The sequence below is a fragment of the Heteronotia binoei genome, chromosome 5, assembly GCF_032191835.1.
Source record: "Heteronotia binoei isolate CCM8104 ecotype False Entrance Well chromosome 5, APGP_CSIRO_Hbin_v1, whole genome shotgun sequence".
Lineage (NCBI taxonomy): Eukaryota > Metazoa > Chordata > Lepidosauria > Squamata > Gekkonidae > Heteronotia > Heteronotia binoei.
Genome location: NC_083227.1, coordinates 14,858,701 through 14,883,002, shown reverse-complemented (window position 1 = coordinate 14,883,002; position 24,302 = coordinate 14,858,701). Strand labels below are relative to the sequence as shown.

Here is a 24,302-nt window from a genome sequence, read left to right as displayed (position 1 = left end):
GACACCTCTGCACTAGACCATCTAACAGACCAATAGGGAGAATTGGATCCCATGTGAGCTCCTGCCCAAAATGAGGCCTTGGTACAATCCTACAGCCCACTTGGTAAGAAGGGAGGGAGGGAGAGAGGCCTTCTGGGATCCTGAAATCTGGAGGCTCAGAAACTCCTCCTGGGGTGAGGTATCCTTATATACTACGCATTCTGGGGAAAGGTCAGCAAAGCTGGACAAGGATAATGGGCCATCAGTCCTTTCCTACCCTAGTCACACAAATGCCATTGGATCTTACCAGCTCTCCCGGGTGCTAATGGGGTCTCTCTGTTTATTGTAGCAGAGGACAATCAGAGAAATGAGGAGGATGAGGAACTTCATGACCAAATGCCACGACAAGTTAAAAATGAAGACTTGAAAGAAAATGTCAGTAATCAAGGGAGATCCAAGAGAAAGAAAGGCAGCGCTATGGCTGAGAAGTGCTATGGAAGACAGCGTAATGTACATTTTCCAAAGCACAGGATAATGAAGGTAGTTAAATCTACTCAGTGTGAAAAGTTCTTCAAAAATAGATCAGAACCCCTTGTGCACCAAAGAACACATAGAGATGCAAAACCTTTTCAACGCTCAGAGTATGGAAGGAGATTGTGTAGCAGTAGTAATCTTAAATGGCACCAGAGAACCCACACAGAGTATGGAAAGAGTTTCAGTGAGAGTGGCCATTTTCAAAAAACCCACAAAGGGGGGGAACCGTTTGAAGGCTCAGAGTGTGGAAAGACATTCAGTAGTGCTGGCAATCTTCAAGTGCATGAAAGAACTCACACAGGGGAGAAACCTTATGGATGCTCAGAGTGTGGAAAGAAATTCAGTGAGAGTGGCAGTCTTCAAAGGCATCAAAGAACCCACACAGGGAAGAAACCTTTTGAATGCTCTGAATGCAGCAAGAGATTTCGTAAGGGCAGCCATCTTCAAGTGCATCAGAGATCCCACACAGGAAAGAAACCTTTTGAATGTTCAGAGTGTGGAAAGAGATTCAGTCAGAACAGCAATCTTCAACTTCATCAGAGAACCCACACAGGAGAGAAACCTTTTCAATGTTCAGAGTGTGGAAAGAGATTCAGTCAAAGCGGCAATCTTCAACTTCATCAGAGAACTCACACAGGGGAGAAAGATTTTGAATGTTTAGAGTGTGGAAAGAAATTTAGTGAAAGTGGCAGTCTTCAACGGCATCAAAGAACCCACACAGGGGAGAAACCTTTTGAATGCTCAGAATGTGGAAAGAGATTCACTGAGAGCGGCCACCTTCAAGCGCATCAAAGAACTCACACAGGGGAGAAACCTTTTGAATGCTCAGTGTGTGGAAGCAGATTTAGTCAGAGCAGCAGTCTTCAACTTCATCAAAGAACTCACACAGGGGAGAAACCTTTTGAATGTTCAGAGTGTGGAAAGAGATTCAGTAGCAATGGCAATCTTCAAAAGCATCAAAGAACCCACACGGGGGAAAAACCTTTTGAATGCTCAGAGTGTGGAAAGAGATTCACTGAGAATGGCAGTCTTCAAGTGCATCAAAGAACGCACACAGGGGAGAAACCTTTTGAATGCTCAGAGTGTGGAAACAGATTTAGTCAGAGCAGCCATTTTCAACATCATCAGAGAACTCACACAGGGGAGAAACCTTTTGCATGCTCAGAGTGTGGAAAGAGATTCAGTAGCAATGGCAGTCTTCAAAAGCATCAGAGAACCCACACGGGGGAGAAACCTTTTGAATGCTCAGAGTGCAGAAGAACCTTCAGTAGCAGTGGCAATCTTCAAGTGCATCAAAGAACCCACAAAGGGGAGAAACCTTTTGAATGCTCAGAGTGTGGAAAGCGATTCACTGAGAGTGGCAGTCTTCAAGTGCATCTGAGAACCCACACAGGGGAGAAACCTTTTGAATGCTTAGAGTGTGGAAAGAAATACAGTAACAATAGCAGTCTTCAAAAGCATCAAAGAACCCACACGGGGGAGAAACCTTTTGAATGCTCAGAGTGTGGAAAGACCTTCAATAGCAGTGGCAATCTTCAAGTGCATCGAAGAACTCACACAGGGGAGAAACCTTTTGAATGCTCAGAGTGCAGGAAGAGATTCAGTCAGAGAGGCCATCTTCAGCTTCATCAGAGAACTCACACAGGGGAGAAACCTTTTGCATGCTCAGAGTGTGGAAAGAGATTTAGTAGGAATGGCAACCTTCAAATGCATCAAAGAACCCACACAGGGGAGAAACCTTTTGAATGTTCAGAGTGTAGAAAGACATTCAGAAACAGTGGCCATCTTCAGCGGCATTAGAGAACGCACACAGGGAAGAAACCTTTTGTATGCTGAGAGTGCGGGTAAAGAAGTTAAACATCAAGAAGGAAACACACTAAGGAACCTGACTCAATTTGAAACAATAATACTGAAAACAATAGCTCAAGCTAGGACACATTTACAAGCTCCTATTTCAATATAATTTAGGAACAAATCAAGTCAAAACATGTATGGTGAAATGGTCACAGAACTTTGGAAAAGAGATTCCATTTCAACAATGGGAAAAACTATGGACAAAACTCACAGCAAGCCAAGAACTTAAAAAAAATGGCACAAAATGTTCTTTCAGTGGTACATGATGTCCAAAGACATTGAGAAGATGGAGAAAAACTACAAAGGACTATGTTGGATGTGTAATATGATAGATGGTTCTTTTTACCATGTGTGGTGTGACGGAACCGCCCCGATTCTGCCTTCAGACCCGGTTCCGTCAACTCCCTTTTGAGTTGCCAACTCCTGAAGGGAGCTTATCATCTTCCCGCCACTAGGGTGCGCTGCCACCACCTGCTCAATTTAGGGGTTCCTGACAGAGGAACAGGACTCCCAATCTCCCTTCTTGCCAGTTCTGAGGCCTGGCCTCAAGGTCCTCTGCCAACCCAGCACCTGGTTAACCCAGAGACCAAATTCCTTCTTTGGGAGACCCCTGGAGGATTGGCACCCTTGCCAACTGCATGCCTTCCCCCTTCCCTGGACTCCCCTCTTGCAGTAGTGTGGTCTAAGACGGTTGGGGGAACTATGTGGTACAGAGGGACTACCTCTGAAAAAGACAAAACGTTTATTTAAAATTTACAACTATATACAGGCATTTTAAAATAGTGAACAGAAGAAATAAGTGAAAGTAGGGGGAAACGCTCCTTTTTTCCCTATTATACGACTTGCCCTGACCATACCATCCAGCACAGACAGACTCACCAACCCAACCAACTGAACTCAAAGCCCAACTTAAACTGAAGACTTCCCCCCATAAATCACTAATATAAAACACAGTTCCCGCCCAGCAACTGGTTTTCCCTCCTGTAGCCTTCTGGGAGACCAGCCTGAAAGACCTCCTGTCTCTCTAGGAGGCCTCCTCAGAATTCCTGCTTTCAGACCTAAGAGGAGTGTGGAGGGGGAAGAGACTAGGCCAAAGCCTAAGTTCAGTTTGATGGCCTCTTCCTGCCAACTCCAAGATAACCATAACCTAAAATGGCATTTCTCTACATGTACTCTGGGGGGGGGGGGGGAGTGGATAGAAATACAGATTTTTAAAAAAAAAATCTTTAAAATAGCCAGATACAATGCTATTAGGAATTCTACCAATGAGTGCGGGTAAACAATGCATGAACTGCTCAGATATATGTTAACCGCAGCAAGAGTAATGTTTGCGGCTAAGTGGAAAACTGCATGTTGCTCAGCTCTGGAGAACTGGATTGATAAAATATAAGAATATGCAGTTATGGCAAAATTGACAGATTACCATATATTAACCAAAAATAAAAAGGTGAATTTGAAAACTGGAAGGTTTTTTTAATGATAATTATAATTTATCCTCGTCAGACTTTTTGTGGTAAAACACTGAAATATAACTGATTAAAACTTATTTCTGTGCTGCCTACTTAAATATGTAGTTTGGTAGCTTGGTATACAATAATATTGCATGATATATATGATAGATTGAACATTTGATTGTATAAGTTCTAGTTGTGACTATTTTCTTAAAAAGAATTAACAAATGCTAGCATGAAAACTTTATAATGGCCCTAATGAGATTATTTGTATCATATTCAGTTTATGTCTCGTATTCTCTTTTATGTAAAATGATTGAGTGAGCTGGTCATTGACTAAAGCATACATACACACACTTTCAAATGAAATACTCTCATGTTATAATGCTAATATATCATCTCATGTCACTGTTCTTCTTACATATATGTACATTGAATAAGAAATATCTTCAGTATTCGTATTAGTAACACTGCCCGTATATTGTGCACTTATTTAATATACTTCTGCCCCTTTCCACATCTTCCTTCCTTCCCTTCTGTGTCTCTTGAAAATTCAAAATAAAAATTTACTATATATGAGAGCTAGAGGTCCACACATGATATAGAGAGCCCATTTGAACATTATTGTTCTTCAATCCCACATTTTGGAGGGAGAGGAAGATAGGCACTGGGCAGAGGTTATACATTGATGAGGAAAAGGCATTCTATGGATGCTCTGAGGCACATGTACTTTCACACAGAGAAGCTGCAGGAAAACCACATGCTGGTAATGATTAAAACCAAACACAGATTTTCTTCTGCAAACAGAATAGAAAACCCCAAACAAAATAGCTCCATTTTCCTGCCTCATCCTTTCATGCCCAGGGAATTAATTAATTCATTATCATATATGTGTAGTATAGCCAGGAGATCCTAAGACTGTCGGGCAGCCGGAAGTTCTAGCTCTTTTTGCATTATGAACAACTGGGTGGTGAACTAGACTTCTTTTTAAGGCAAGAGATGTTTCAGAGGTAGTTTGCCATTGCCTGCCTCTGCGTCCCAGCCCTGGTATTCCTTGGAGGTCTCCCTTCCAGATACTTGCCAGGGCTGACCCTGCTTAGCTTCCAAGTTCTGATTGGGCTAGCGTGGGGTATCCAGATCAGGGTAGGACCCAGGGAAAAGGTGATTGGACCAAGCAGATGAGAATGAGTTTGGTATGGAAGGTGTTAACAGCCTCCTCTTCAGCCCCCTTGAAACTTCCTCCACAGAGAACCCTGACATTAACATCTTGCAACTTTCCCTCATTTCTTCATGACAAAAAGGACTAACTCGTTTTTCCAAATGGAAACTGGGAATACAGAGGGGGCAAGGTATGTCTCTGAGGGAGCACTGGCCTCACACGCCCCTGTGGATATTAGCCTGGACCCACAACAGGTAACCCACCAATCAAGAGGAAGGGCAGGATAAAAATGCACTAAATAAATAAGGGCCCTTTCAGATATTCTGAATACTGCACTTTCAAGGCACTTTAATGATTGTTTCCACTTAGGGTTGCAAAGTCCAATTCAAGAAATATCTGGGGACTTTGGGGTTGGAGCCAGGAGACTTTGGGGGCAGAGCCAGGAACAAGGGTGTGACAAGCATAATTGAACTCCAAGGGAGTTCTGGCCATCACATTTAAAGGGACAGCAAACCTTTTTAAATGCCTTCCTTCCATAGGAAATAATGAAGGATAGGGGCAGCTTCTTTTGCGGCTCATAGAATTGGACGCCCTGGTCCAGTTGTTTTGAAACTTGGGGGGTACTTTGGGGAGAGGCACTAGATACTATACTGAAAATTTGGTGCCTCTATCTCAAAAAACAGTTCCCCCAGAGCCCCCGAAACCTCCAGATCAATTCCCCGTTATACCCTATGAGAATCGATCTCCACATAAGGAATAATGAAGTGCTCAGCAGACATTTCCCTCTCCCCCCACCCCGTTTCTGGCGACTCTGAAGTGAGGGATTGGCCTCTCTACTCACGAGTTGCTGCCAACTTCTCCAAAGTAACACACCCCATTCCAAGAGGAAGCCTTTCAACTGGAGTCTGAAGCCTCCGGAGGGGGAAAGTCACATGGTCCTCTGGGGGCGGGGCTTCCCCCCGCCGGCCAGCTGACTGAGGGCGGGAAGGAGTCTGGGAAAGCGGAAGAACCTCCGCTGGGACCTGGGGATTGGCAAGCCTATTTCCACTTGATCATTCGTGAACAATCAATACAAAGTGCGTCGCAAGTGGATTAAAACGTTCTTTTTGGGGGGAGGGGGATATTTTAATCATTTTATAAGATAATTTTATTACGTATGCTTTAAATTGTTAGCTGCCATGGCAGTCTTTTTAGGGATGGAAAAGCAGGATATAAATTTTGCAAATTAATTAAAAATAATCAAAAAGAAGGCATTTCTTTCCCAGAAGTTTTTCCTGTCCAACTTTTAACATGTAACATAAATATATACATCATTCTAGTTTGCCATTAGGAGAAAATACATTAAAATATAGTAGAAGATGGGTTTAATATATGTAATGAGATAAACAGCCAATATCCCTTGTTTGGGTATGTCAATACAAAAGCACTGTTTGGATCTCTCTCAGGAAAATGTTAGAAGGAGAAGTTTATGAAGCTGCCTTGTACTGAACTGCCTTGTAGCTGCCTTGTACTGAAAAGCAGGATATAAATTTTGCAAATTAATTAAAAATAACCAATAAACAACCAAATACTACCAGCATTCCTTGTTAACAGAGAGCTCACACTCAAAAGGAAAAGGCTTCAGGGTGACCTCTTGGCAAGAAATCAAAATAAAAGGCATTGTGTTCTTTTCCCTCAAGGTTGATGTTGCCTCCTCAGACTCACAACAGTAGCTTTGTGAGCCTTTCCCATCATCTCCTGCCCAACCCTTTTAAGTGGAAATGGTGGGGGTTGAACCTTGGACCTTTTATATGCCAAGCAGGTGCTCCACTACTGAAAAAGTGGGTTTTGAGGACAAAACTGAAGGGGAAAATACAACTAAGCTTTTCTTGATTGGAGTAAAAAACAGGCAAAAGGGATAGCAGGAATGAATGGGTGGGACTGTTCTGGGATCAAGACTTTTGTATCATAATGCCCCTGTATAAATTGATGTTGCGGTCTCATTTGGAATACTGTGTATAATTCTGATCACCGCACCCCAAAAAAGATATTATAGCATCGGAAAAAGTGCAGAAAAGGGCAACTTGAATGATTAAAGGATTGGAACACTTTCCCTGTGAAGAAAGGTTAAAACGCTTGGGGCTCTTTAGCTTGGAGAAACGTCGACTGCGGGTGACATGATAGAGGTTTACAAGATTATGCATGGGATAGAGAAGGTAGAGAAAGAAGAACTTTTCTCCCTTTCTCACAATGCAAGAACTTGTGGGCAGTCAAATTGCTGAGCAGTCGGGTTAGAATGGATAAAAGGAAGTCCTTCTTCACCCAAAGGGGATTAACATGTGGAATCCACTGCCACAGGAGGTGGTGGCGGCTACAAGCATAGCCAGCTTCAAGAGGGGAATGGATAAGCATATGAAGAAGAGGTCCATCAGTAGCTATTAGCCATAGCTTATCGTTGGAACTCTCTGGGGCAGTGATGCTCTGTATTCTGGTGCTTGGGGGGGGGGGCACAGTGGGAGGGCTTCTAGCCCCACTGGGGGACCTCTTGATGGCACTTGGGTTTGGGGGGGTTTTGGCCACTGTGTGACACAGAGTGTTGGACTGGATGGGCCATTGGCCTGATCCAACATGGCTTCTCATGTTCTTATAGACCATCAAAGGACTTCAGAGAAGAAACAAAAAAACCCCTAAATCCTATATATATATATATATATATATATATATATATATATATATATATATATATATATATATATATATATATATATATATATATATATATATATATATAAGCCCTTTTGTGGTGGTAAAATGGAGCACTCTGACTGGTTAATACTGTGCCCATTAAACCATCAATCAACGTCTGTTGCATTCCATTAGCTGAGGGTGGGAGGAGGAGGAGAGAAAGAGCCACAGAAACCTTAACCCAATGGGCTGAGGGCTCCTGGATCTTCATTGTGATTGTGTAAAAGGAAGACAAGTGAGCAGAGCCCTTCTGTTTGTTTGGAGCTGCTCTGCTTTCATTTTCCTGTTACTCTTAAGAAGTTAGTTGAAATACAGCAGATGGTTACATTCAGCAGTTCCAGTGAGTAAACTGCTCCAGTGAGATTACAAAAGTGTGTGCTTGCAAACTGTGATTATTTGGCTGCTTTGTGTGAGAGATACTGTGCACTTTCATTTAGTAGACATGCAGTCAGCCGCTGGGGATCAAGGAAATGAAGACTGTATTCAAGGCAATGGGATTATTGCATTATTTGGGGGGGGCGGATGGGAAAGTCTGCTGGCTCCACCCCCCAAACCCCCAGGTATTTTCTGAGTTGGACCTGGTAACCCTATAGCCAAGCTTGGTTCTGTCAATAAAAGGCTGGAGGAGGGGGGTTCCTGGCTGGAGTAATCCAGGTATACTTGCCCAGGATTTCTGCCCAAACATTTGCTGGAGACAAGGCCATGCTGCTTGAAGGCCTGAGAAATGAATTATGGCACTTCAACTCTACTGAACCTATGAGTACAAAAGAAGGATACTTCCGAAACGAAATTGGACTGGTTCTTTTATCATTTGTTGGACTACAGTTTAAATGTTATATGGTTCTTTGGACAGTAGCTGTGTCGTGCATAGGTTGGTTTTCTACATGTACCATTGAACTGTTTACTAGCACTCAGAAGTTGCATTTTGTGGATTACACTGAGAATTATTTTCTACATGGAGTGAGTGTGTTGTTTTTCTCCAGTTCTTTTCACCTCTGTGATCCCAATCTCCAATGGCATGAATTTTTTGAAGCCGGTTTGTCAAACGTTAAGAGTTCAGCAAAATTCTCACAGGGGGTTTGAACAATGGAGGGGGGGGGAGTTAAGAAAGAAAAAGCAGAATAAAATTTAGACGTTCCGGAACTCCACTCCTGTGAGCTCCTGTCCAAAATCTGACCTGGTACTAAACAGATAACAAAGTAACTGGCTAGAAACTCTGAAAAATGTAGCTGCCTTGCAATCCAGCTCATGGGTAAGAGATTTAGAGAAATAACCCAGAGAGATAAACTGCACTAAGCAAAGGAAGATAAAGGAGATTGTGAGCCGCTCTGAGTGGAGGGCAGAATATAAATCCAATGTCGTCTTCTCCTTCTCCTCTCCCTTCCCTTCCATGATGGAGTAGGGTTACCAAGTCCAATTCAAGAAATATCTGGGGACTTTGGGGGTGGAGTCAGGAGCAAGGTTGTGACAGGCATAATTGAACTCCAAAGGGAGTGCTGGCCATCACATTGAAAGGGACCCCACTCCTTTTAAATGTCTTCCCTCCATTGGAAATCATGAAGGATAGGGGCACCTTCTTTTGAGGCTCATAGAAATGGACCCCCTGGTCCAATCCTTTTGAAACCTGTGGGGTATTTTGGGGAGAAGCACTGGATGCTATATTGAAAATTTGGTGTCTCTACCTCAAAAAACAGCCCCTCCTCCAGAGTCCCAGATACCTGTGGATCAATTCTCCGTTATTTTCTATGGGAATAAGAAAATATCCCCCCCCCCTGCTTTCTGATGACCCTGAAGGGGGGGACGCCCTCCAAACCGGGTGATCCCCTGCCTCCACCTGGGGATTGGCAACCCTATGCTGGAGGCTGGTGGGAAGGGAAGAGCTCTTGCAAGGATGACGCGGGTCAAGGGAAGGAACCCCCGCCCTAGATTGGCGTGCAGGGGAGGAACAAGTGTAAGGAAGAGCGATGCCATTCGCTCCACTCCAGGACTCGTGATTGATGGGGCGAGATTTCCATAGAAAGGGGAGGGGGGCTCGGCCATTGGGAGGGAGCGACAGAAGCGGAGAAGGGGGAAGCATTCAAGGGCGAGGGACCTTCCGGACTCACCTCCTGCGCCTCCCTACATCCACCCACTCTGCAGGTTTCCTGTTTGCAGCAGCCGCACTTTGATTCTTGGTGACTGGAGGGGCTCCCGGAACTCTACCTCAAAAAACAACCCCTGTGGATGAATTCTCCATTATTTTCTATGGGAATAAGTCTTCATAGGGAATAATAGAATTCCCAGCAGAAATAGGTACAGGGAGTTTTGGGCTAGGGTGTCATCAATATGCGGTTGAACAAGGCAGGAAGGGCTGCCCCCTTGGATCTATCAGTATGCAGATGAGACTGTATTTGCTGTTGGGTGACCAGTCCGCCGCGATCCCGTCGTCCTTGGATGAGGGTTTGGAGTAGAGTTGCCAAGTCCAATTCAAGAAATATCTGGGGGCTTTGGGGGTGGAGCCAGGAAACTTTTGGGGGTGGAGCCAGGAGATATTGGGGATGGAGCCAGGTGCAAGGGTGTGGCAAGCATCACTGAACTCCAAGGCAGCTCTGGCCATCACATTTAAAGGGACCGCACACCTTTTTAAATGCCTTCCTTCCGTAGGAAATAATGAAGGATAGGGGCACCTTCTTTGGGGGCTCGTAGAATTGGACCCCCTAGTCCAATCTTTTTGAATCTTGGAGGGCATTTTGGGGAGAGGCATTGTATGCTACACTGAAAATTTGGTGCCTCTACCTCAAAAAACAGGGCCCCGCCCTGGGAGCCCCAGATACCCACGGATCAATTCTCCATTATTTCCTGTGGGAATAAGTCTCCATAGGGAATAAATAGAGTTCCCAGCAGCCATTTCCCTCCCCTCCCTCCGCTGTCTGATGACCCTGAAGCGGGGGGAGGGCCTCCACACCAGGAAATCCCCTGCCCCCACCTGGGGGTTGGCAACCCTAGTTTGGAGGCTGTGGTGGGCTGGCTGAAGCAGAGCAGGTTGAAGCTGAACCCCTCAAAGACGGGAGGTTCTGTGGCTGGGGGGGACTGAGGCTGGAGCTGGAGCGTAGATTGCCTACTCTTGACGGGGCGCTGTTAACACCAGCACCAACAGAGCTTGGGAGTGACCTTGGATGCCTCTCTTTCAATGGAGGCCCAGGTCACACATATTGCTAAAACGGCATTTTCCCATCTGTGCCAAGCCAGGCAACTAGCTCCCCTCCTCCCTCGTTCGGACCTAACAACAGTAATCCATGCGACGGTCACCTCCAGGCTAGACTACTGTAACTCGCTGTACGCTGGCCTACCCTTGACTTCAACCCGGAAACTCCCAACGGGTCCAGAATGCCGCAGTGCAAGTCCTGACAGGAATCCCATGGTCAGCACACATTCCACCTGTGCTGGCTTCCGATTGACTACCGAGTTAGAGTCAAGGTTCTGGTTATGACCTTGAGCGGTCTGGGACTGACGTATCGACAGGACCTCCTCCTCCACTATGTCCCTGGAAGAGCACTACTCTCGACTGGTCGAAATCTACTGGTGATCCCTGGCCCTAAAGAGGTCTGGGGGTCCTCAACGAGGGCCAGGACTTTTTCAGTCCTGGCCCCGACCTGGTAGAACTCTCTGCCGGAAGACACTAGGGCCCTGCGGGATCTTTACAATTCTGCAGGGGTGAGGTGTTCCACCAGGCTTTTGTTTGAGGACAGCGAAGGCTACCAGGCTGGCACCCCTCTTCCCCACCCCCCTCTACTTGGGGGGAACTGCTCCCAATGCCTGGAAAGCAAACTTACAGCACATTATAAAGCAGAGGTGGCCAAACTTGCTTAACATAAGAGCCACACAGAATAAGTGTCAGATGTTTGAGAGCCACAAGACATGAACATCAGATGTTTGAGAGAGGAAGGAAGGAAGGAAGGAAGGAAGGAAGGAAGGAAGGAAGGAAGGAAGGAAGGAAGGAAGGAAGGAAGGAAGGAAGGAAGGAAGGAAGGAAGGAAGGAAGGAAAACATATAGATGGGGAAGGAGGTAGTAAGAAAGTAACTAACTTAAAATGCATTCTCCAAGCCTACGGCTGGCTTGGCTTGAAGAAGTTATTTAAAGAGAGAAATGCCTTCTCTACGCTGGCCAACGGGGTAGTGGGGGCTTTGAGAGCCACACGATATGTGTGGAAGAGCCACATGTGGCTCCCAAGCCACAGTTTGGCCACCCCTGTTATGAAGTATGTTCATTGGGTTGCAATGGTTTTAAATTACTGGTTTTATTGGTTTTATGTCTACCTTTTGTTGTACAATGCCTAGAGCCTGGCATTGGCAGGGATTAGGTGGTATAATAATAATAATAATAATAATAGCTGCTGGGTCCCTTTTGTTTGAAGGGGGGCATGGATGGGTCGGAGGTGGAGCCTGGTGTTTTTCCTGGAATCACAGAGATCAGTTCCCCATTATGGTTGCTAGCTCCAAACTGGGAAATTCCTGGAGATTTGGAGGTAGAGCCTTGGGAGGGAGAGGTCTGGGGGCATTATGTAGAGAGATAAGAAACCAATATCCCTCTTAAGTCCAGGGGATTCCACTGTTGAGAGTTGTAAGAACTTGCCAACCAGCAATTTAACAACTTGCCAACCAGCAATTTCCCTTTCTAGTCTGTATTTGTTTAAGATTATTAAAGTACTTGCGACTAGTATACTTTGTTAAATCAGGTGGTAATTGGTAACAGCAGTGTGGAACTATGTACGCTTGTCAGGAAAACACTGTGCTGAGAACCGTTCATGCAAACTAAGGAGAAATAATGGGCTGTATGAGCTATTGCCTTGGCACGGGGTAAGCATTGATGGCTATACGTTAAGAGTACTTCTGTGCTTTGTTGTATGATTCATATGTTAAGTGGCAATTTTTTTTTATGTTAAAGTTCCAGAGTATAAAGATAAGCGGCCAGTGGAAGGGGTGAACGAAACACAGACTGAACCTAGGATCTGTGTAGCCGCCACACCTGCTGGATTTCGGACTGCTACGCAAGCAAGAAGGGACACATGCACTGGTACTGTCTACGTCTTTCAACAAAAGGAGTATAAAGACAATCAAAGATCTGGCAGTACAGCTTCTTTTTACAAGGCCTGCTGAATTGTAGTAACTCCCTCAGGACAGATCCCAGTAGGCGGCCGTGTTGGTCTGAAGCAATAGAACAAAGCAGTAGAAGACAAGTGCACCTTTAAGACCAGCTAAGTTTGTCTGAGTAAGAGCATACGAAAGCTTACATTCTGAATAAAACTTAGTTGGTCTTAAAGGTGCACCTTGTCTTCTACTGCAGGGATGGCCAATGGTAGCTCTCCAGATGTTTTTTTTTTGCCTACAACTCCCATCAGCCCCAGCCAGCATGGCCAATGGCTGGGGCTGATGGGAGTTGTAGGCAAAAAAACATCTGGAGAGCTACCGTTGGCCACCCCTGTTCTACTGCTTTGTTCCGTCAGGATACTTTCATCAGGGCAAAGCCAGAGCTGAGAAGTCTCTGGCTGTGGTTGAGGTTAAGCAGATGTCTTTAGGGCTGTGGATTTCCAGATGTTTTTTTTCAGGCTAACATAAGGCTCTTCAGGGGACATCATGGGAAAGGAGATCCTGCTGATAATTTGCTCCGGTAAGTCTGGGCACCATCGTCAGCAGGGGCATTAAAGTTCCCCGGACCTATTCGCCTGGGGTTTTTAAACTCCCAGCTCCATACCACCCCCAGCGACCTCAAAAGGTTATTTGCCAACGTGTTAGGCGGTTGGTACTTAGCATTCCCTGTCAGACCTACACAGTCGATGCTGGAAATTTTTGGTACTTCTCTTTTGCCTTTCCCAGAACTGATTAGAAAGTTTTAAAGAATGTGTTGAGTGTACACAGAGGGAAGGGAGTGTGTGAAGCAAACCCCTTTCCTTTCTCCTTTGTCTCAGTAACAGGCAGTGAAGAGATGCTGTTGAGCCGTCAACTTTTCAGAGGAGTGGACGTGGCTGCTGCCCCTCCAGTGCAGGTAGAGATTTGAGCAGGGTCCCCTGTCCTTTCTCAGGGGGGGCTTTTGCTCCTGCAGTTTCTACAAGGTGTCTGGGTGAGAGATCCTCTGAATGCCATTCTCTTTACCCATACCAAGTCTTACACCAACTCCCCTCCCAAACGACTCCCTTCCAACGTACAAACTCCGCCTGGGGTGATCTCTGAGAAGGGAATCTGCTTTTTCTTTCAGTTTCCCTTTTCCTTTGAGGAGGTGTTAGTCTGTTTCACTGAGGCAGAGTGGGCCCTGCTGGATCCAGGACAAAGAGATCTGTACAAGGAAGTTATGCTGGAGAACTACGAGAACGTGGCCTTTCTAGGTAAGGACCTTTCATAGGTGCCCAAGGTGTAAATTGCTGCCATTGCGATGAGGCATAAATCAAAATATCAAATTTATTTATTTTAGCATAGTTATATCCCGCCCTCCCCTAAAGGGGTCAGGCTGGCTAACAACAGTTAAAAACAACATATAAGATTAAAAGACAAAATATACAATAAAAACCATTTTCATACAAATTGAACCACCGAAAGACCAAGATGCACGTCGATGTTTCTGATTGTTGTTTTTCACTACATTCATTGGTATTACTAGATATTATTAGAGCTCTGTAGATGCAGTTACATTGGTTTTGGTTAGACTGCCAATGCTGTGGAATAGTGCGACTCCCCTGAAATGTTAAAGGCCAGTCTAAACAGTTCAGTCTTACAGGCCCCGACTTCTTGTGTTGTTCATGTGTGTGTACTTGCCCAGGGGCAGCTGAGGCCAGTGTTGTGGCCATCCCACAGAAGGTGTCCTGGCTGGAGATCAAGGTGGGGATGAGACCCTCTGAAAGACTCTGGAAGTGGCCAGATCCTCGTTTCTCTGGCCTTTACAACACACCCTCCCCTCTGGATGGCATTACCAACATCTCCTCTGGCTGTGATTGGGAAATATCCCTGTCAGAAACTGAAGCCTGAGTCTCCGTGGATCAATACTCTTTTGTACCAGAGCAGCATCTAGTTCAGTGGGTTGTACTTGTCAGCAACCTCAAAATCCCCCCTCCCTCCTGGTTACACAACTGGATACTGTCAAGAGTCATCTCCTCTGTATTCCTCTTGCCATGTTTTGTGCTATAACCAATTTGCTTGGATGCATTCTTGCTTTGCATGCTTATCTTGGGAATTTATTAGTTAAGCTGCTTCCACCGACTTAAGGGTCAGATGCTGGGGAAGTACAGATTAGACACCTGGACTGTGAAACTAGGGGTGGACTCCAAGGAGGGTGGGAGGGGGTCCCGCCAAAACCTGGTTGCAGCTTTTGCTTTGCTGTGCTTGAAAATGTAACGGTTGGGGCGAGGGGCTAAAAGGAGAGTCCCTGGGCTAAGACGTTAGTCTTAGCAAAGATGGTGTATTGCCTTTTGATGCTTATGGAATAAACTGCTGAATTATTGGACTGTGTTATTCCTTGACTCGAGGTCCTGGCAGATACAGGTTCTCACTATTAATCATTGATGATATTGCGGAGTTTGGCCTTGGAAAAAAAAATAAATAATAATAATAATAATAATAATAATAATAATAATAATAATAATAATAATAATAATAATAATAATAATAATATTTTATTTTTATATCCCGCCCTCCCCGCCAGGCGGGCTCAGGGCGGCTAACAGACATGGGGTCCCATGATTCACATTAAACAATATAACAGGCATGGGAGTCCCATGATTCACATAAAACATAGCAATTTAAACATTAATTACAAATAAGTTATTTAAAATACATAAAACATATAAAATAGGTGCTAAAATAATATAGTCCTGATGTATATGAGATGGCTAAATATCTGTTCGTTCGTTATCAGGTTCTGTCTCAAATACCACAAGATGTCTCAAATGCCAACTGAAAAAGAAATGTTTTGCAAGCCCTGCGGAATTGGTTCAGGTCCCGCAGGGCTCGCACCATCTCTGGAAGGTCATTCCACCAGCGAGGGGCTACCACCGAGAAGGCCTGCTCCCTAGTGGCCTTCAGCCTAACTTCTTTCGCTGCAGGGAGAAAATAACAATTTTCGCTGCAGGGAGACTCAAGTCATGAATACCAGCATAATTAACCAGACCAGGTTAATTATCTTAACCCTTGGTGGAGCTAGGGTACTAATTCTCTTAGCTCAATTCCTTTTTTACTATTTGGTATTGTGGGCTTTGAGCTTTAGCATGGCTCCATCCCTTCAGAAGAATGTCCACACTTGAATTTCTTTCCTCCCCCATATAAGGCTGATCTTTTCTCTCTCTCTTTCTCTGTTTTTCTACAAAACAAGCCAGAAGTATAAGAGAGGCTTTGGTGAAGACAAACAACGATCTCGCATCCAAAGAAAGGCTGGAGAGTTCTTCAAGAGGATCCCAAGAGCATATTTCCTTCCAAAATGAGCTGGCTGAGAGTGAGTACCCTTCAGGTTATGTTAAGGGAACTGGCAAGGAATAGCCATGGAGGATTTCTTATTTGGTTCTAAATAATGTTTGTTTTGTTACAATCATACAGCCCAATTGGTAAGAAGGGAGGGAGGGAGGCCTTCTGGGAGCCTGAAATCGGGAGGCTCAGAAACTCCTCCTGGGGTGAGGTATCCCTAAATACTAGATATTCTTGTCGAAGGTGAGAGGGGTGATTAAAATCAGCAAAGCTAGACAAGGCTGATGTGCCATCAGTCCTTTCCTTCTGCAGTCACATGATTGCCTTTGGATCTTACCAGCCCTCCCAGGTGCCTTTGGATCTTACCAGCCCTCCCAGGTGCTAATGGGATCTCTCTACTTCTTCCAGCAGAGGATGATCAGAGAAATGAGGAGGATGAGGAACTTCATGCGCAAATGCCAAATGGAGTTAAAAAAGAAGACTTGAAAGGAAATGTCAGTAATCAAGACAATACTAAGAGCAAGAAAAGCAGTGCTATGGTTGAGAAGCGCTATGGAAGACAACATAATGTACATTTTCCCAAGTACAGGATAATGAAGGCAAGTAAATCCATTCAGTGGGGAAAGTCCTTCAGAAATAGGTCAGAGCTCCTTGTGCACCAAAGAACACACAGAGATCAAAAAGCTTTTGCATGCTCAGAGTACAGAAAGAGATTGAGTAGCAGTAGCAATCTTCAGTGGCAGCAGAGAACCCACACGGAGTATGGAAAGAGATTCAGTGAGAGTGACCATTTTCAAGGAGCCCACACAGGGGGGAAACTATTTGAAGGCTCAGAGTGTGGAAAGACATTCAGTAGCACTGGCGATCTTCAAGTGCATCAAAGAACCCACACAGGGGAGAAACCTTTTGAACGCTCAGAGTGTGGAAAGAAATTCAGTGAAAGTGACAGTCTTCAACGGCATCAAAGAACCCACACAGGGAAGAAACCTTTTGAATGTTTAGATTGTGAAAAGAGATTCAATAGCAATGGTGATCTTCATATGCATCAGAGAACTCACACAGGGGAGAAACCTTTTGAATGCTCAGAGTGTGGAAAGAGATTCACTGAGAGTGGCCATCTTCAAGAGCATCTAGGAACCCACACATGGCAGAAACCTTTTCAATGTTCAGAGTGTGGAAGGAGATTCAGTAGCAATGGCGATCTTCAAATGCATCAAAGAACCCACACATGGGAGAAACCATTTGAATGCTCAGAGTGTGGAAAGAGATTCAGTATCAGTGGCAATCTTCAAAAGCATCAAAGAACCCACACAGGGGAGAAACCTTTTGAATGCTCAGAGTGTGGAAAGAGATTCACTGAGAGTGGCCATCTTCAGCAGCATCAGAGAACCCACACAGGGGAGAAACCTTTTGAATGCTCTGAATGTGGAAAGAGATTTAGTCAGAGCAGCAATCTTCAACTTCATCAGAGAACCCACACAGGGGAGAAACCTTTTGAATGCTTAGAGTGTGGAAAGAGATTCAGTAGCACTGGCAATCTTCAAAAGCATCAAATAACCCACACAGGGGAGAAACCTTTTGAATGCTCAGAGTGTGGAAAGAGATTCAGTAGCAATCGCAGTCTTCAGCGGCATCAGAGAACCCACACAGGGGAGAAACCTTTTGAATGCTCAGAATGTGGAAAGAGATTCACTATGAGTGGCCATCTTCAACAGCATCAGAGAACCCACACAGGTGAGAAACCTTTTGAATGCTCTGAATGTGGAAAGAGATTTAGTCAGAGTGGCAATCTTCAACTACATCAGAGAACCCACACAGGGGAAAAACCTTTTGAATGCTCAGAGTGTGGAAAGAGATTCAGTAGCAATGACAATCTTCATAAGCATCAAAGAACCCACACAGGGGAGAAACCTTTTGCATGCTCAGAGTGTGGAAAGAGATTCACTGAGAGTGGCCATCTTAAGCGGCATCAGAGAACCCACACAGGGAAGAAACCTTTTGAATGTTCAGAGTGTGGAAAGAGATTCAGTAGCAATGGTGAACTTCAAATGCATGTAAGAACTCACACAGGGAAGAAACCTTTTGAATGCTTAGACTGCAGGAAAAGAAGTTAAATATCAGGAAGGAAACACACTAAGTAACCTGACTCATTTTGAAACAAGAATACTGAAAACAATAGCCCAGGCTAGGACACATTAACAAGTTTCTGTTACAATTTGATTCAGAAACAAAACAAGTCAAGACATGTATATTGAAATGGTCACAAAACTTTGGAAAAGAGATTCCATTTCAACAATGGAAAAAACTATGTACTAAGGACATAAAATTCAGAGCAATCCAAAAACTCAAAGAAAACTGGTACAAAATGTTCTTTCAATGGTACATGATGCCCAAAGACATTGAGAAGAAAGACATAAACTACAAAGGAGTTTGTTGGAAGTGTAATTAGATAGATGATACTGTTGGAGCAAGAATCTACATAAACCCAGTCTGACAGCTACAGTATGACAGCTGGTGATCTAGCTGCCAGGCTAGGTCACAGTGACCTGATCAGCAGACCGGCTTGAGCCGGCAGAAGCCAAGTGATGCAATCTGCTGAGTCAGCACGGCCAGGATTGGCTGCTTGGACTATATATGATCTGTGTGTGCATCACACAGGTCTCTCCCTGTGAGATGGTGGTTAGGCGAAGCACTTTGTCCGTGGAGGTGATATTGTATAGACTGCACAAGAGAGCACTTGTTGTGTATATATGTTAATACACCTTTTGGCACTAGTTGCACGTGTCTGCCTGATTTTCTTTCCTGAAGCCCTGTGTCGGGCAAGTCATCTCCCTCACTCTGCTACTCCCGCTCCGACAGGGTTATGGGCCCAGCACGCTTCCGCTGCGCGGAGGAGAGAGTTGAGAGTTGAGCTGACTGTGAGTTTGGAAAGAGCCGGAGGCGAGGAACGCCGGTGAAGGACACAGAAGCACCACCGTTCTCTGTTTGAGAGCCAGAGGGACGTCGGCAGCCAGCTGTGAGGAGGAGTCGGCACGATGGCTCAGCAACAGCTTGGAGTAGCCGTTGAGAAGCTCACCTCAGCCAACTACGCGGTGTGGAGCCTGAGAATGCAACACTACCTCAAGCGTGAAGGGCAATGGCTGTTCGTGAGTAACCCCCCTGCTGACTTATCTCCTGCCGAGACTGTGTTATCGGATAAGGCACTGGCCAACATAGTGCTGTCTATAGGAGATGACCAGCTGGTTTATGTGCGAGGGAAGGACACTCCCAAGGCTGCCTGGGACGCGTTGAGTGCGGTGCATGTTAGCACCACTGCTGGTTCCCTCATGGCCTTGACAAGGAGGATGTTCCGCACCGTTATGCCGGCTGGAGGGTGTGTGAAAGATCACATCAAACGGCTAACGGACTGTTTCGTTGAGCTGGAGGCAAGAGGCAAGACTGTAGCTCCAGACGACAGAGTGTACATTTTGCTGTCGTCGTTGCCACCTGAGTACACTCCCCTGATAACTTCTCTGGAGACGGTGGACGTAGCGACCCTGACCATGGAATACGTCTGTGCCCACCTGCTTAACTTCCAAGAGAGAATTGCGGCCGTGAGCTGTCCGGGGGTGTCGGCCGGGCAGCGTGCTGTTATCGGTGTGTCCGGGAAGACAGCCAAGAATGAGCCAGCTTTTGCTGCTGGCAGGCGTCCGAAGGTGGAGGAAGTGGAGCCGACTGCGTTTGCAGTCCGTCGCTGCTATGGATGCGGGTCGTCGCAGCACCTGCTCCGAGCTTGCCCTGAGAGGGAGAAGAGGCGGGGGCGTGTGCGGCGAGAGCGGAGGACCGCCAGCCCGTGTGAGGAAGCAACCCGGCTGGTCACGTCTGCAGTAGAGAGCACAGGGTCTGCTTGGATTTTAGACTCCGGGGCAACGAGCCATCTCTGCTGCGAGAAGGAGTTGTTGAAAAACATTGACAGTCCTGAGCATAAGTATGTGAGATTGGCTGATGGGACCACTGCCAATTCTGTTTGCTCAGGCAATGTGGAATTTCCTGCACTGAAATGTATGTTGCAAAATGTGTTGTATGTACCCTCACTGCAGTCTAACCTGTTGAGTGTTAGCACACTGTTTGACCAGGGATACCAGGTGAGATTTGAGAAAACCTGCTGCAAAATCCTGGGAGGTGGGGGAAAGTTGCTTGTGACAGGAAAGAGGGAAGGTAAACTGTATGTGGTCCAGAGTGATTGTGCCCAGGTGGCTCAGGTGTCGAATGAGCCTGTGCACAATAATTGTATACATTTGCTCCATAGGAGACTTGGGCACTGCGGATTTAGGGCGTTAAAGAAAACCCTGGAGCTTGTGCCTAGTTTGAAAGTAAATCCTTGCAAATGTTACTTGGATTGCCAGGTCTGCAAGAAGACCAAAAGCAAAGCGTGTGCTGTTGCTAAAGAAAGCTCAAGGGAAAGCACACGAGCCCTGGAACTAGTCCATTTAGACGTTATTGGCCCATTGCCAAAGAGTCTGTCGGGGAGGAGATACTGCTTGGTGGCCACCGACGACCACACGAGGTATGCGTGGGTTTTCACCATGGTGCATAAGTCTGAGGTGTATAAGACATTCACCAAGTGGGTCAAAACAGTGGAGAGACAATTAGGGGTTAATCTCCTAGCTGTACAAACCGACAGAGGGGGGGAATTCTTATCTAACCAGATGAAACGTTGGCTGGAGAACAAGGGCATTGCCCACCGTCTGACGAACCCGGCAACGCCCCGAGAAAATGGGCATGGGGCTGTATTGCAGAATGTGATGTATTGCATGTTAGAGGATGCACAACTGCCAATGACCTATTGGGCAGAAACCATACATGCAGCTGTTTTTTTGCAAAATAGGGTTTGGTGTAATACTGTGAAAAATGTGCCTTACAGGTTACTGTTGAACAAGACCCCAGATTTGAGTTCTTTAAAAGTCTTTGGGTCACGGGCTCGGGTTGGCATCCACTCCACGAGTAGCGGGGAGGGGGATGTCCGGGCAGAGAGCCTAATTTTTCTGGGCTACAAGCCAAGGGCCAGGTGTTATCGTTTCTGCAATAGCAAAAGCAAGATAACACTTAGTAAGAGTGCCCAGTTCAATGAAGAAAGCAGCTGGCCAAGGTTGCACTCCTTGCAGAAACAATTTGTCCTGCTGCCAAGTAGCGATAACGATGTTGGAGCGCAGCCCAGAACTCCAGCCCAGGAGGTGGCACCCAGTGGGGCTGGAGAAGGTGAGCCGAATGCTGGCACAGAGCCCGACGAGCAGAGTCAGGAGGCAGAGCCTCAAATGCAGGAACTGGAGGTAAAGTGTGAGAGTCAGGAGGTTCAACACCCAATTACAGGGGCAGAGCAACCAGCCCAGGAGGTGGGAACAGAGCAACCCGAAGAAGACAAAGCTGGTCCAAGCACAGGGCCACGGGTGTCTGCCAGGTCCACCAAAGGCCAACGTCCCGCTAGGTACAAGTGTCCCTATGTCACTCTGACTGTCAATCCAGACCCACCCGGATTTGAGGAAATGTTAAAAGCAAAGGCTAAGAAATGGAAAGCCTGGGTGGCAGAGTGCGAGGCAAGGGAGAAGGAGGCTGAAGCCAAGCGTCTGAAAGAGCTGGCTGAACAGGAACACGATGATGTGTTTTACAATCATGATGAGTTCCTGAACGAATTCCGGAAAGGGTTCCGAGCTACGTAAATATGAACTGTAATGTTGCTGGTGGACATGTATGTAAACTGTGTAAAGTGTTTTGGTGCACTGGGTTTAAATAGATTAGGAGGTGTGTTGGAGCAAGAATCTACATAAACCCAGTCTGACAGCTACAGTATGACAGCTGGTGATCTAGCTGCCAGGCTAGGTCACAGTGACCTGATCAGCAGACCGGCTTGAGCCGGCAGAAGCCAAGTGATGCAATCTGCTGAGTCAGCACGGCCAGGATTGGCTGCTTGGACTATATATGATCTGTGTGTGCATCACACAGGTCTCTCCCTGTGAGATGGTGGTTAGGCGAAGCACTTTGTCCGTGGAGGTGATATTGTATAGACTGCACAAGAGAGCACTTGTTGTGTATATATGTTAATACACCTTTTGGCACTAGTTGCACGTGTCTGCCTGATTTTCTTTCCTGAAGCCCTGTGTCGGGCAAGTCATCTCCCTCACTCTGCTACTCCCGCTCCGACAGATACCTTTTGCCATGTGTCGTAACCCTGCCAGAAAAAAAATAGTGGGCAGAAATAAATGAAGATTTTTTTTTTAATTTTTAAAATCACCAGAGACAAGCCTATTAGGAATTCTACAAATGAGTGTGGATAAAACAGCACATGAACTGCTCAGGTATGTTACCCACAGTAAGAGTAATACTTTCAGCTAAGTAGAAAACTGTCTGTTGTCTCACTGGAGAACTGGATCGATAAGATACAAGAATACACAGCTATGGCCAAAAAAAGACTGACAGTTGGTCCCCTACCTTAGCCCCCCATGATTTAGCCATAGTGATTCATGCAACAGTCACCTCCAGATTAGCCTATTGTAACTCTCTCTACATGAGGCTACCATTGACTCTGCTCCAGAAACTCCAGCGGGTGCAGAACGCAGCAGCCCAGTTATTAGCATTGAGGCCTATATGGGCACCGATGCATCTGGTGCTGTGTGAACTGCACTGGCTTCCCATCAAGTACTGGATTTGTTTCAAGGTGTTGGTCCTTACCTTTAAGGCCCTTTATGGCCTGGGGCTTTCATATCTTTGGGACCATCTCTCCCCATACGAGTCCCCCTGGGCTCTGAGATCGTCCACACAACATCTTCTCATGATCCCTGGTCCTTACCTGGTGGAATGAGCTTCAGCTGGAGATCTGGGCCCTGCGGGACTTATCTAAGTTTTGCCAGGCCTGCAAGACAAAGCTCTTCTGCCAGACTTTTAATTGATCCAGCGGGCAACCTCTGAAATCTTCGATTCGTCCAGCACCTCACTATCTAGGTGCTTAAAGGTAAAGGTAGTCTCCTGTGCAAGCACCAGTCAATTCCAACTCCGGGGTGACGTTGCGTTCACAACGTTTTCATGGCAGACTGTTTTACGGGGTGGTTTGCCATTGCCTTCCCCAATCATCTACACTTTCCCCCCAGCAAGCTGGGGACTCATTTTACCAACCTTGGAAGGCTGAGTCAACCTCGAGCCGGCTACCTTAACCCAGCTTCCGCTGGGCTTGAACTCAGGTCGTGAGCAGAGTTTAGGACTGTAGTACTGCAGCTTTATCACTCTGCACCACAGGGCTCTATCTAGGTGCTTAAGCTATGTCAATTATCTGAATTATGGTCCTAAACTGTGCCAATTGTCTGAATTGTGGTCCTTTTGATTTAATTTATGTATTATATTTTTGAGATTGCTTGATTTTGATATTGTTGTTGTAACGTTTTTAATGTTGTAAGCCGCCCTGAGCCCGCTTGCAGGATAGGGCGGGGTAGAAATCACAAATTAAATTTTAAAAAAATGAAACTGGCCATGATATAAATCAAATAAGGTTTTTTGCTGTACAGAAATTGGACAAGTCTAAAATTCAGATATGGAAATTTGCAAAAAAATTTACTTCAAATGGAAGCAAGATGGATATATCGCTTACAAATAGTACAGCCCAATGGTCTTAATGACCTGCCTTGTTTTATATAAGAATGGAGTGCAACTGTGTTTCTGTAAAATTTCTTTGTAACATATGTGTAATATATTTGAATGTGGAATTGATGTAAGATACCTTTAGGAAGTTGATTAGTAACACCTGTAACTTCTTATATAAGGAATTGGTGTAATTATATGGTATTGAGCCAGTGCCTGTTGGAAATTCGATTAAGTGGTCTTAGTTGACATCAAAAAGAAAAATTGAGCAGGTATGTGTTATATCTTTTGTATCTTTGTATATTTTGTAGTTTCTTTGTTTACTAAGTGTTACCCTTTACACCACGGGTGGCCAACAGTAGCTCTCCAGATTTTTTTTGCCTGCAACTCCCATCAGCCCCAGCCATTGGCCATGCTGGCTGGGGCTGATGGGAGTTGTAGGCAAAAAACATCTGGAGAGCTACCGTTGGCCACCCCTGCTTTACACAATAGATTGGCTCTTCGAGGAAGCATTGTGTGCGAAACGTGATCCAAGTTGACGGGCATGTAAAGGGAACATCACCTTTGGAGCC

At 45.6% G+C, this 24,302-nt stretch overlaps 1 protein-coding gene and 1 pseudogene across 1 annotated transcript; both read left to right on the top strand.

Annotated features, from left to right (window-relative positions):
- The window catches only part of LOC132571738 (oocyte zinc finger protein XlCOF6-like), a 317,052-nt pseudogene extending 314,691 nt beyond the window's left edge, over positions 1 to 2,361 (top strand).
- A 14,729-nt stretch (positions 2,362 to 17,090) lies between these two features.
- Positions 17,091 to 18,239, top strand: LOC132571736 (gastrula zinc finger protein XlCGF17.1-like). Its single transcript, XM_060238532.1, has one exon. The coding sequence runs from the start codon at positions 17,166 to 17,168 to the stop codon at positions 18,237 to 18,239; it is 1,074 nt and encodes a 357-aa protein (XP_060094515.1). The 5' UTR covers positions 17,091 to 17,165.
- The last annotated feature ends 6,063 nt before the right edge of the window (positions 18,240 to 24,302 follow it).